Source organism: Passer montanus, unplaced genomic scaffold, assembly GCF_014805655.1.
Source record: "Passer montanus isolate IOZ18808 unplaced genomic scaffold, ASM1480565v1 scaffold21, whole genome shotgun sequence".
NCBI lineage: Eukaryota > Metazoa > Chordata > Aves > Passeriformes > Passeridae > Passer > Passer montanus.
In genome coordinates this window covers 13794871-13807829 of record NW_024366703.1, presented here as the reverse complement: position 1 = coordinate 13807829, position 12959 = coordinate 13794871, and the positions used below count along the sequence as shown (strand labels likewise).

At 38.2% G+C, this 12959-nt stretch overlaps 1 protein-coding gene across 1 annotated transcript in view; it reads left to right on the top strand.

Moving 5' to 3' along the window:
• Nucleotides 1–12686, top strand: part of CACUL1 (CDK2 associated cullin domain 1) — a 43005-nt gene extending 30319 nt beyond the window's left edge. The window contains exons 6-9 of the mRNA XM_039709003.1: nucleotides 4738–4827; nucleotides 7185–7323; nucleotides 9426–9469; nucleotides 9898–12686. Coding sequence (XP_039564937.1) covers nucleotides 4738–4827; nucleotides 7185–7323; nucleotides 9426–9469; nucleotides 9898–9938 — 314 coding nt within the window. The 3' untranslated portion in view covers nucleotides 9939–12686. The remainder of the gene's footprint in view (nucleotides 1–4737; nucleotides 4828–7184; nucleotides 7324–9425; nucleotides 9470–9897) is intronic.
• The last annotated feature ends 273 nt before the right edge of the window (nucleotides 12687–12959 follow it).

Here is a 12959-nt window from a genome sequence, read left to right as displayed (position 1 = left end):
CAACTATTCTAAAGTTCTTCATTAAAAATAATTTTAAAGAAAATTTATGCATCTACAGGATTGTGAATTTCAGTATTTAATTTCTAACTTATTTTATGTTGGCAAATATTTTAATCACTTCAAGTTTCCAATTCCAACCTTCAGTGTTCTCCTTCCTTCTTTTCTTCTAAATATTGATAGACGCAGATAACTGATGGTGAAAATCACCTGCAGTATTGTTCCACTTTTCCAGCCGTGGGGAGTGTGCTGGGATGCTGCTGTTGCAGGAAAGTCAACCATTCCTTCAAAACTCTTGTCACATGAATGCCACCCTTTTCTTGGACCTCAGCAGACACCTTTTCACTCTGCAGGACTAACTAAGAGAGCTTTTGTAGCTGTTAATGTTTTGTACCCCCTGTGCTCTGTAGATCTGATGGAATAGTCAATATTTACACGCTCAGCAGTTCAAGGGGGCCATCACTAATATTGAAGTCACAGCTGTAATTTGACAGCTAAGGACCAAGTAATTGTGTTGTAACAATCCTGGAAGCAGTCTGGGTTGTTACCAAGTACTGTAGAACACATTCAAATTCTTTAAATAACTACATGCAAATTTTTTCTGTGAACTAAACCTTTCAGGAAAGGTCTCTAGGCCATTTTAAAAACTTGCAGCTACGTTTCTTATTTTCCTTGTTTCATGTTCAGTTGCAGCACCTCAAATTAAGTTGGAAAATACAGTCTCAGGTATGACCACTATGGCTAATCTAGCTCCTTGGCAAAGAAATAGGAATAATATTCCAATTTCAATAAGACCTCATAAAATTATAAATGTGAAAATACCACTCTATTTTCCAATTATACAAGTCCAAAAGCATATATCTCTGCATTTATAGCTGTGTTTTTCATCTTTATTACTTTTACAGCACTGAATATTTTCCATGTGATTAAGACTCGGAATTTATTTTGTAGCATTTTTACTACATACTTAATAAAGCTTTTGGTCTATGTAATGAGTATTTTTAAAGTAAGCTGTGGCTTTATTAAATGCCTAGTGGCAAATGCATAGTAATAATATTTTTATGGTTTTTTTTCTGATCTACATTTTAATTCATTACAAACTTACAATGAATTTAAGTTGGTAAAAATTTATTTTTAGTTGTGTTTAAAGGAAGATAAAATCCCTGGATCATGAGGAGTTTGAGGGTTAAGCCAAAGACAAAGTCAGTTTTCATTCAAAAGGCTTTTGAAGTTCTAGATCAGTAATTAGCATGGAGAAACTGAAGAAGTGAAAAGGTAATACATGATCAAGCTTCATCAGACAATTTAATAATAAAACAGGCAGCAGGTAAAAAACCCCAACAAACCAAAAATGCCAAATAACAACAATAAAAAACAAACACAAAAACCTGACCAACCTAGAGAAAACCACAACCCAAAATAGCAACAACAAAAACTTTCAGCTGCATTTTGGCTGCCAGCTGTGGCAATTCCCTCCCTGTTTAATTGCTGTTGGCTTTGGTGTTCAGTCCAGAGCTTTGCATGGACTGAGATAAAGGAACCATCTCCAAGGTGAATGGGATTTTATCTCAGCAAAGTGCCAAGGTTTGTGTGGTCAGATGGACCCTGAACAATTGGGCTGAGGGAAAGGTAATTTATCCTACTACAGATTTGACTCCATGGGATCTGCAGATCTTCCCAAGAAGGCAGAAATGCTGTGCATTTATGTGAGGGCTCAATTCCCTGGAAGTATTAAAGTTGTCACTCTGCACAATAATACAGACATTGGAATGAAGTCCTGCAAAGCACAGTTTGTACAGCAGGACAAAGATCTTCAGCATCTGTTTATGTTAAGCAACAGGTTCTGCTGCTGTTGGAGACTGCAGAGCACAGCTGACTAATGCCTTGGTGGGCAAGCTGTTGGGGTTGCTTTTAGTGGGAATATGGTTTTTAATTTTTTTAAGGTGCATTGTTGAGTAGTTACAACTTTGAACACGTCTAAGTCATACTTAGTAATGATTTGTTAAAATAGTTTACTTAGAAATTCTGTTAAATTACTACAGAGGGAGGGAAAAAACCCCTTGTTGCAAAAGTCCCACTGTTCTGCCAGAAAACTTACATCTTCAGCAATTAAAATAAATCAGTTTTCAAGGGAATGTTGAAGGGTAGAAAAAGCTTTTTAGAACAGCTAAGCCCTAGTTTCTGCAAGTCAGTCTTGAGTTATGAATAAGTGAATTTCAACTTGTTGAAATATCATCTGCTACTCCTGGAATTACTGCTCCTGGGTTTTGCCCCAAGTGCCTCACTGTAATTAGGAAGTGGCTTAAATGTTCATCAAGGGCCGTGGTCCTCCAGTGCTGCTGTGCAGTACTGGGGTGACTTGGTTACTGCAGAGTACCTGAAGTGTTGGAGATTCACACCTCACTTACTCCAGTACTGTTCATTCAGTTTCTCAGGAATCCTTGAGGCCCTTTGGGTATTGTGTTCAAGAATATTTCAAAGTATTTTATATCTTTCTGCATTTAATACTTTTCACCATGGGAATCCACACTTCTCTGATTCTGCCAGGAGTTATTTTCCAGACTCTTTGTAGCTTAATTAACGTGTTTGCCTGTTAGATACTTAATTTGTGAGCAGTGTGGAGGTGGTCAGATGGTATCATGGTGCCATTACCACCCTCATTCAGCTGAGGTTCAGCTTTATTTTGCCTCTCCCTCTATCTTTGTAAATGCTGCAGGTGCTGTTCTGGGAGTGGGTAGAAGGAGTCTGTGCTATTTCTGTGTTGTAGACTCTGACTAATTGTTCTAATAAAGCAAGAGTCAAAGCCTTAGTATTTGTTAGTCTTTTGTGAGATTGTAAAATAACAACAGAGGTAATTTCAGCATGTCTGGCAGAGCTGTTTCTATTCCTTGAGTGAGCCTCTCCAGAAGTAATACAGGATTGAATGAATGTCTAAGTTTGTTTCATTGCAAAACTGAAGATGAATTCATGTGCAAAGAAGTTTTAACATCTTTGCATCTTAGTTTACAACTTTGTCTTTAAATTTACATTGAGATCTTTTGCTTCTATCCAGAGAGGAGTCTTGTTTGCTCTTATGGAAATCATTCTGAAAACACAAATCCTACAGCAGTGTCATGCATTTTTTGAGGTTTGATGTCCAGCTTTTGGACAAGTTAGATTGGTTCATACTGCATTGTTTATTGAACAGGATATTCTTTAATTTTCTTTGTTGAGAATCAGGAAATACATGCCATTACTTTGTTATCTTGTTGAGCATAGTACTGTCATGCTTGTATTTATTGACTGTAAATCAGGAGTGAGTGATTTAAATCTGCATTGTAGCAGGTGTGCATTTGCAGAAGACAAGATAAGAAATGTTAATTTTTAAAGCTGCAAAAAAGTAATCAATATTTTTTGTTTTAAATAATTTATTTTGCGTAATTTAATGTCTATGAAGAACAAATTCACATTTCTTTGGATACTTTGCAAATCTATTGGTGATGCTTAGGCTGAAGTGGCCACAGTCTAATTAAAGATACAAATATTTGTATATGCACACACATTGTTTGGATTGTGCATTACTGTCACATAAAGCACTATGCTCGTTTTAATTCTGTGATTTGCAGCTTTCTTGGCTGCCAAGAGGCTATTTGACAAACCTTTAGGAAAGGGGCTGTAAATAGGTAATTACAGAACAAATCACAGGCTCTCATACCCTCAAGGCTTCTGTTGAAATGAGCAAGCACTTTTAAGATGGCTCTTTGCAAAACAAATTCATCCATAACAGTTAAATATAACAACTTTGATTACTTGAAGGTTAAAAAAAGCACTTTGTTTTCATTTCCCTATGACATGAGCCATTTAAATAGTTTCAGAAAGAGAAGAAAAAACATGGTAGTGAATATTTTTCTTTCTATTTAAAGTATTCTAGTGGCAGATGCTGAAGCCAGAACTGGAGATGCTCTGAAGCTTAAAAAGCAGAGCTTCCCCAATGTAAGCCAAAGAGACATTTCCCTTGGGTAGAATTGTGAGAGTCATTTCTCCTCCTGTGGTGGGCACAGAAAGGTGCTCAACTGCTTGATAGAGAAATAAAAACCAGGATATAGCAGTTGGTTTACACATTTCTTAATTTCTTTCTTTTGTGTGTGTGTGTTTCTGTAATTCAGATGTATGTACTTTGTATTTATTCTGTAAATACAAAGAAGGATAAAAACCTTTACATCACAACATAAACAGTAAATGTGCTTTTGGCAGGTTTTTCCTCAAGAAGAAGGTGCAATTATTAACTTGTCTTTAAAAGAACAACTTTTCTTTTTGGAAGTTTACAATTTTTGCACTACAAGTGCATAGACTTTCAATCCATCTTAGTTTCTTAGTTTTGTGTGCAAGATCCTAAATGCTGTAAAGGATTTGTGGATCTTCAGGTGTTTGACACACTTGAAGTTTGCTTTAGTTCTTGTGTGAATACTTGAAGCCATCACCTGCTTGGTTTTACTGAACCTCTGCTACCTCTAATGAATGAAAAAGAAGTTATAACACATTTTCACTATACATAATTTGAGCAGGATACTTCTATCTAAAGGTGATTTGTTACTCTTCAGAATAAGTAGAAATCAGGTGTGTGGCTGTTTTGTTTGTGAGGACATCAGATGCCAAAAAAAGCACAATTACTGTATTTTTTTGATTAAAAAAAATAATCTGTGTTCAAGAGCTTGTTTTTCTTGGTTGGACAAGTTGCTGATTGTGTTAATTTTGTTTCAGCTTTACTTTTGGAAGCTCAGTCAACACCGTTTCAAATAACTCCTTCAACCATGGCAAATATTGTGAAAGGCCTGTATACACTACGACCAGGTAAAAAGGAAAAATGTTTGTCCTGATCTCATCTTGTGATTGTCATTTGTTTGCCAAAATGTGTCTGCTCTCTAACTAATGCACAGTTAACAATCAGAGTGTGTTGTTTCATAATGCTGAGTTCCACCACCCTGGTTCTGGTTGTCTGTCTGTCACCTGGGCAGGGTACCATGTGAGTACCAAATACTTTTAAAAAAAAATCAACCCAGCTCTCTGTTCTGGAGACAAAGGAAAGATCCATTCCTTCTCTGTAGAAATAAGGAAAGAAGGATGGTAATGGATCAGTCATGGAAATTTAGAAGTATTGAAATGGTGAAAGTCACTCTTCAAACAATCAGATGTTTGGAATGAGGTGAATGATTGACTGTTTCTTTTATTGTTTTGTTATTATTTCATGGAAGAGCTTAATTTAACTTGTGAATACATTGTGACATCTTATGCTACATCTTATGCTGATTTCAATCAGTTTTGTACAAGAATCTTCCAAATTTTGGAGAACTGAGGAGGTCCTTACCCTGTATTTGAGAAGTTTTTAGAAACAGGAAGTGTTCACAATGTCCACAAATAAATGGTACCTGTTTCCCTTCCTTTTACAGTACTGACAGTTTCTTCCTGTGGCGTGCCTGAGACACTGTTCCTGAGCTTCAGTCTATTTTTGCAGTCCCCATTTATGGAAATAGAAATGAGACTAGGAATCCTTTACAAAAAGCTTTAGTGCAATATTTAGCATGTGTACAAACCAGGAATATAGTGGGCTCTGCAGTACAAAATGCACTTTCTTTAAGCAAAGATTATTTTTACATCAGCAAAATTAACATACTTGCATCATCAATTTTAAGGCAGTGCTAATTTCAGTTTTAGAAAGTGTTCAGAACCAAAGATAGGAAGGGTATATACATAAGAATAAAAGTAGTACACTTTTAAAAGCAATTCAGGCTGGTTGTTCTTTGACCACACTTCATATTGTAGGTGATGGACTTGTGATTTCACAGTTTTCCATTTCACATGATCCCTGTCTTGCTGTCCACAGCACAGCAGATACTGCTTTGGGTTAGTACCATGGGACTAACCAGATTTTGAGTAATTGAAGAGCCCAGGATAGATTTCTTGGAATAAAAGGCTGTTCTTTGGTGATCCTGGTTCTTGGGGATGAATTCTGAATCAGAGCAATGGTTCCTGTGAGACAGGGCTGCTCACTTTGCCATGGGATTGCTCCATTGGGTGTATGGTGAGGCTGGTGGGCAGGTACCTGGGGAGGGGGAGCAGAAGGGGGCCAGGGGAAGGTGCTGTGGGTTAGAGCAGCCTGTGGGTGTCTGAGAGCCCTGGCAGGCACCCAGGGGCTTCCCCTTCTCATTCTCTTTGTTTCCTCCTCAGGTTGGAGGTTGCTAACAGCTGTCACAGTTCCGAACTCTCTTTTAATCCCAGCTCAGTACTGGGGCCAGTCCTTTTTAAAGCCTCTATCACTGCTCTGGATGAGGGGGTTGAGTGCTGCCTCAGTCAGTTTGCAGGACTTTGGGAATTGTATAAAAACTTACTATGTTCCTCAGTGAATTTAAAAATGTCCATTTTTTCTAAGTAAAGATCAAATTTTAGGTAACTCCTACACCCTGTGGAAAGTCTGGCTGCAGAAATAGTTGAGGGCTATTTATTTTTCTCAGAACTTGCTATACAGTTGCTGTAAACCCAATTTTCATCCCTTGCTTAGCCTTAAAGCCTTGAAGCAACTTCAAGGTAAATTGTCTTGCTCCTATAAAACAGTGTTCAGTGTAGTGAAATTAAATCACCTTTCTGTCCTGAAGCTGAACTAGTACAGGTTAGACATATATTATGAAGATTAAAAAGTGTTTGTCTAAGCTTTGCAAGATCAGTGAGAGGAATGCATTAATTCCTTTGAAATGGGGATGGAGGAGTAGGTTTGTATGAAACTACTGTGCTTTTTAGAAATAAGGCTCAGGAGAGAGAAGGGTGCATTTTGGGGATAGATTTCCTGGAGTACAGCGTTACAATCATTATCTAATTATCCAAGTGAGTTTGCTGATCATCAGTTGCAAGTCCTTAGGAGTGTCCAGAGACTCAGCAGGTCCTGTGAGATGCAACAAGAACTGAATTTCAGTTTAATGATGAGGTTGAGAAAAATAGTAATTGTTCTATCTACATGTAAACATCTGATTTCAACAGTCTCATTATTTGTTCTGCTTTAAGGCATGGTTTCTGTGGATTTGGAGGTATTTCTTTTTCCTTTTATTAAATTCAGGATCCTAATATGTATTCAAAATAAAGTTACATTTGTCAAAGAGTAAAAATGTCACAAAATATCTCTTCCGTGTATTTTGTTATTGCTTTCTCTCTTCTTACAGAATGGGTACAGATGGCACCAGCTTTATTTTCTAAATTCATCCCAAATATTCTACCCCCTGCTGTGGAATCTGAGCTTCAGGAATATGCTGCTCAAGACCAGAAACTTCAAAGAGAGCTTATTCAGAATGGATTTGCTAGGTAATAATTGTTAATCTTTAGTAGTGATTGTGCAGGACAGTGCTCAAATGATAAAAATTGATATACCTAAAAATACTGAAGAAATAATTTAAGAGCTACTGCAGAACCTTCACAATTCAGTATGTGAAATATGGCCTTATTTTCAATGTCTTCTGAGCACTAACAGCCCTGCAGATGGTACCTAATAAGTAGGTGATTGTAAGGCTTGACATTTTTTGATCAGGTTGCTTGCAGTTCATGCATCCCTGGGTTTTGGTTGTACTTCTGCTGCATGATGATGGTTCTGTTCAACTTCAACCTTTACTTTGGCTGTTTATTTTCTATAAGCTCTCTTTTATTCATGGTGCTTCTGGAAATGTCAGTTTTCTCCTTACTTCACTTTCAGAGTTATTTATACAGGCAAGGTGTTTATTTTAAATAGACATTTCCCATCTGAACATTGAATTGGGGAGAGGGGAAAGGGGAGGAACAAACAGTAAAAGACACAGCAGAAAATGTTCATACTGTAAATTGTTCCCTCTGGGCAGTGCCTGTTGCTCTGTGCTCTTCTATTTTTCTGCCCAGACAAAGGCACAGCACTTTTCACCATTTCTGCAGTACTCTCACAATATGAGATCAGGCTGGGGAAGCCTTGTGCTCTACTCCCAAGAGGTTCATTTCTTCATAAAGAGAAAATGTCTTTATTTTTCCTGTTACCTGTGCAATGCTGAGAGTCTGGCCCTGTAGTTTGAACATCTACTAGATGTGGCTATGTTTAGTGCTGGGTGTATTTCTGGATTTCATACCCCAAGGTTTTCCCCATCTCTCTCTTCACAGCTTGGTAAATTATTGACCTGCAGAGCTGTACCATTGACCCAAATGCAAATGATGTGGTGCAGACTCTTTCCTTGTAAAGGCTGGCTGTTGAAGAAAAGAATTTTTTGAGAGATAAGCATAAAAATAAAACCATCAGACCCTGGGCTGAGAAAAGCAGTGCATTTGGCCCAAGAAATAGAAGTGTGAGACTCTGTAACTGAGTAGGCATGTAATGCTGACAAAAGAATGTAATGTACAGAACAAGAGAAAAGGGAACAATTTTGTGTTGTCAAACTTTCAATCTTACTAATGCTGTAGGTGGCTGATAATAGTTCTGCTTGCAAGTGCATTTCACCAGTTTCATACTGCTTAGAGAACTAAACGTGACATTTCAAGTACTAACAGTCTGTATCCACAAAACCAACTGGTTTGAAAAATGTTTTTCTTCAGTTACCTGAAAATGAGAGACTTGGCTGTGAAGTTTGGAGTTTGGCTGGTTCTGTAAGGATGAGAGACTGCAGGAAAGTCTGGGAAGGGCACTAAGGGACACTGACCATTGCAAGGCAAAATGCATTTCAAAAAACCAGTTGGTTTTGTGCATACAGACTGTTAGTACTTGAAATGTCACGTTTAGTTCTCTAAGCAGTATGAAACTGGTGAAATGCACTTGCAAGCAGAACTATTATCAGCCACCTACAGCATTAGTAAGATTGAAAGCAATAATCATGAGGAACACAGCACAGTGAGGTGTATTCAGCAGCAGTAATTGCACATCAGCTTCTAGTTGAAGAGCAACAGCTTATCAACACCATTAATTGCTAAAATCTTCTTAAAGAGCAAGTGTTGTCAGCTCAGACTTGCTTAGAGTCTGTAAGATTCAGGAGCATCTTTTCAGACTGACAGATGTAGAATTTTTTCACATATTTCTATAAAGTTTGGCTGAGGAGCTCAAAGTGAGGAAAACAATTTTATGCATGTTTTCAGCTCCAACTGCACATGAACATTTTTTCCTCATCTTCATTTTGTAAAAAATTATCCTATGAGATGGAGCCTACTGTCTATAGCAAAAGGATGAACTGATTAAATCTGTGAAATATAGCTTATACTTTCAGTAAATTGAGTAGTAGTATTACTATGTTTGCATTTTTTAAAAATCTCTAGAAGCTGCTGATTGTGCTAGGGTGTTTCACTGTTACTGAAGATCACAGGATGCTTGGGGTTGGTGGGGACCTTTGAAGGGCCCGAGGAGCAGGGACACCTTTAGTTGAGGTTATCCTGAGAACACCTTTCTTTGCTTTCTCCCACAGAGGTGACCAGTCACGCAAGAGAGCTGGAGAAGAGTTAACTTACAGTAAGTACAGATCCAGCCCTGCCCTCCCAGCTTGGCCAGACAGGTCCTGCTGCACTTCTGGGTTCTCAGGGTGGGAAGGTGTCAGAGGCTGCATCTCCACATGCAACAGCTGTCTGCAATGGAACCTTTCCCTTCCAATAAATAATACAAACTGCTTGGACGTGGAGCCCTTGGGGAGTGGTGTCTGTTCTGGTACCATTGTTAACTTCTGCTCATTTTATGGCCCTCTTACCAGCAAGTTTCCTCAAGTGCTTTCAGCTGAGTATGTTCACTTTATTCCCTGCCATGAGGTGATGAACTCTTATTGTAGGCTGAAATGACTGAGTGGACATTTCTGCGTGAATGTTTTGCAGACACTGCTGTGTTTTGGGGGATGTAATGTGGAAGTTTAACGTGAGAGAATTTCTTAACTTTTTCTATAATTTCAGATGGCTCATCAGCTTGTGCAAGCTCCAGGGGATACAGATAGTGAATATACTGGATCAGCTTCTATTCCTAGCCAGAACAGACACTGGAGGAGCACAGGTGGTATCTGGAGCCTCCTTTGGCAACTGCTGATGCTCAAGCTCTGACACAAAGTATGCCTCAAAGAAGAATTTTGGACTTTCTTCTTTATGTATTGAAATGTCAGTTGCTGCTACAGTTGGAAAGACTTTGAAAGACAAATTCCTTGGTCTGGTCTATCAGCAAACTCTTCTTCTGTGACCTTTGTGAGGAATGCACCTTGAAAAACAATCCTTTCAAAGTGGGAATGGGCAGCCAAAATCAGCAGCTTCCAAAAGCATTAGAATGGAAGAATCCTTTTTGCACTCTTTTCTTAATATTAAGGACATTCTTAAAACTAGTTAACATGTCAATGTATTAGATTTTAAACTTCAAGTTATTTTCTGGAGCTTCTACTTAAATGATAAGAATAAAGTTTCATTATTTTGCAGTATTTGTTTGTTAGTTGAAAACCTGTCACCTTTCAAGAGTTGGTCCCATATAAATGTATCTTCTGTCAGGGAGTTTTGAATTTCAGAATTTTCTTTTATCTCTTATTTTGTTACTTGGTATTTTGAAATCTGTTTTCCTATGTGTTTGTACTCTGTGCCTTCAGCTTGTGCACTTTGCGACTTTATAGACCATATTTTGTTACTGCAAAATGTGTTCTTGAGGAAAAACTTGATGTGAACAAACATGCTGCAAAGTTGCACTTTTCTCTTGCATTAATAGGAAGTGAAAATAAGGAGGGAGAAAGGAAAGTTGAACCTATCACCATCACTAATAGTGACTTGGAAGATTGTCCCCAGTTATTTTTCACGTGTATTAAGTGTTTAATGCAGGGACCAACTCTTGTAGAATCCCCCTCACTGATATTTCATTGGCCTCAAGAGTTGGACTGGGTGATCCTTGTCCCTTCCAGCTCAGACTATTCTGTGAGTCTATGATTCCATAATTGCAATAGATGAAGATGAGAATTCCAGACTGAACAGAATATCAGGATCTGGTTTATATTGTGCTCTGTAAAAACATTGTGGGCAAAACTCTCCAGTCTGGTAACTCTGCAGAGTGCATCTCCATCAGCACAAGATTTGCTCTGGCCTGAGCGACGGTACCTGTCCAGCATCACTGTGGCTCCTGTGCCATTTCTCCTGCTGGGGGATGTGATGGAGCTGTGGCAGTGGGTGTAGTCAGAATCAGGGATTTCAGGAGTGATATCAGTTGTGCTTGTGCCCATCTGCCTCCTGCCTCCAGTTTTGTGTCCTGCAGATCCAGCTGAGCCCAGCTCCAGGGAATCTGAGCCTAGGGGCTAAGTCTGCTCTTGTGATGTGGGTTTTAATCAGCAGTATGGCTAATGCAGCTCTTTCATGAGGGGAGAAACATACTTGAAAAAGCAGTTTTATTACAGGGTTTGGGGTTTTTTCATTACTATGGATTTATTTTTTATCACCTTTAGTTATGAAGAGAAATAGGTTGGTAATATAAAAGAAATCTTTCTGAAATGAAATAAAAGTTTGTTCAGTTTTGTCTGGGAAAACTCTTATGCCTGTTTTAAAAAACAAGACAAAATACCAACACAACTCCTTTCATGCTTGTATGGGTTCATTACAAAATGCAAGAAAAAAAAGAAAAAATAGATGCGGCAGGGACAAAGTTTGTTTTTGTTTTGTATCCAGGCTTTATGTCAGAGGATTTAATTCCATCAGTGTCTCACCAGCCACTTTGGCAATGTGATTTGGTTGGAGGGTGGGGAGGAAGAATGAGTTTGACACTGCTGGGATTGAGAGATTCAAATATGATTTTCCTGTCTCTTTCTTTGCATATTTGCAAAGCCTGTTTAATTTTGAGGAAGTGTTTCTATTCCAAGTAAGACCTAATGCTTCAGTGTTTTGTGTTCAGCGTAGAATAATGCCAGCAATCTGAACTCATCCCCAGTGGTGTAAACCAAGCCTCTCTTAAAGGGATTTCCAGGTGTTGGTAGTGTCTGCTTCAACTTTGCTACCAGCTAATTACGTTGGAGCAGAATTAGATTAAAATCAGGGGGTTTGAAAATTTTGTTGAAGTGTGCTGTGGAGAAGTTAATGAAGGCTAATAAGGAACAAAAAATTTCGCCATCTTCCAGGTTTTTAAAGTTTTGGCTTTAAACAAAAATAAAACCTCTGAGAGTGTCTTTAGCTTTAAAAATCACTGTCTGCTGAAATGGCAATATTCTTAAGAATAGATGCATTAACCTAATTTGGTTAAATTTGTTTACAACTTCATTACCATCCTGATTCACACAGTACAGTAACCAAGCTCTGCCATCTCTGTCAAGTGGTCACAGTTTTTCTCTGGTCTTAAAGTGGTTTTACTGGTTCAGGTTTGTAAATAACATGTAGTGCTTTTGCTTCATGTCTGAGGCAAGGGTTTAACATTCCTTTTCCATTGCATTATGTTTGGGACACAACCTCCTAGAGTGACAATTCCATCAGAAGGTAAAGCATTCCTGTCAGTGTGGTCCACTGTGTATGCACTGAGTAGGGCTTGGATGCTTCTGGTCCTGTTGAGCATTGTCACCACTGCCCCCGTGCCTGAGGAAACTGTTTGTTAAGCACTGTATTATGTTGTAAATCTGGCATTACAATTCCTGTATGTTTTGGCATTATTTCCATAATGCTGAAATGTTGTTTATCTGTTGAAGACATTATCATTGTGACTGAGCATGGAACAGAATACAGGATACTATACTAAATTATTTTGTTTCTCTGTGAACTTGCATTTTACTTACAGTCAAACTAACTCAGCCAACTTGAGCATTGGTACTGTAAAACCAGAATTACCAACAGCATGATTCTAACTTCAGTATTTAATTTAACCAAATAACTTGTGGTGAATCTGTTGCATCTGTAGCTTACTCTGTTAAGCAGTGAAGTTGGTTATACAATGGGTGTCCTCTTTATGTTGCACTGGTTCTATAGCCAAGCTTGCTACATTAAAATATTTTTAGATTAATTTCATTTCTTTATTT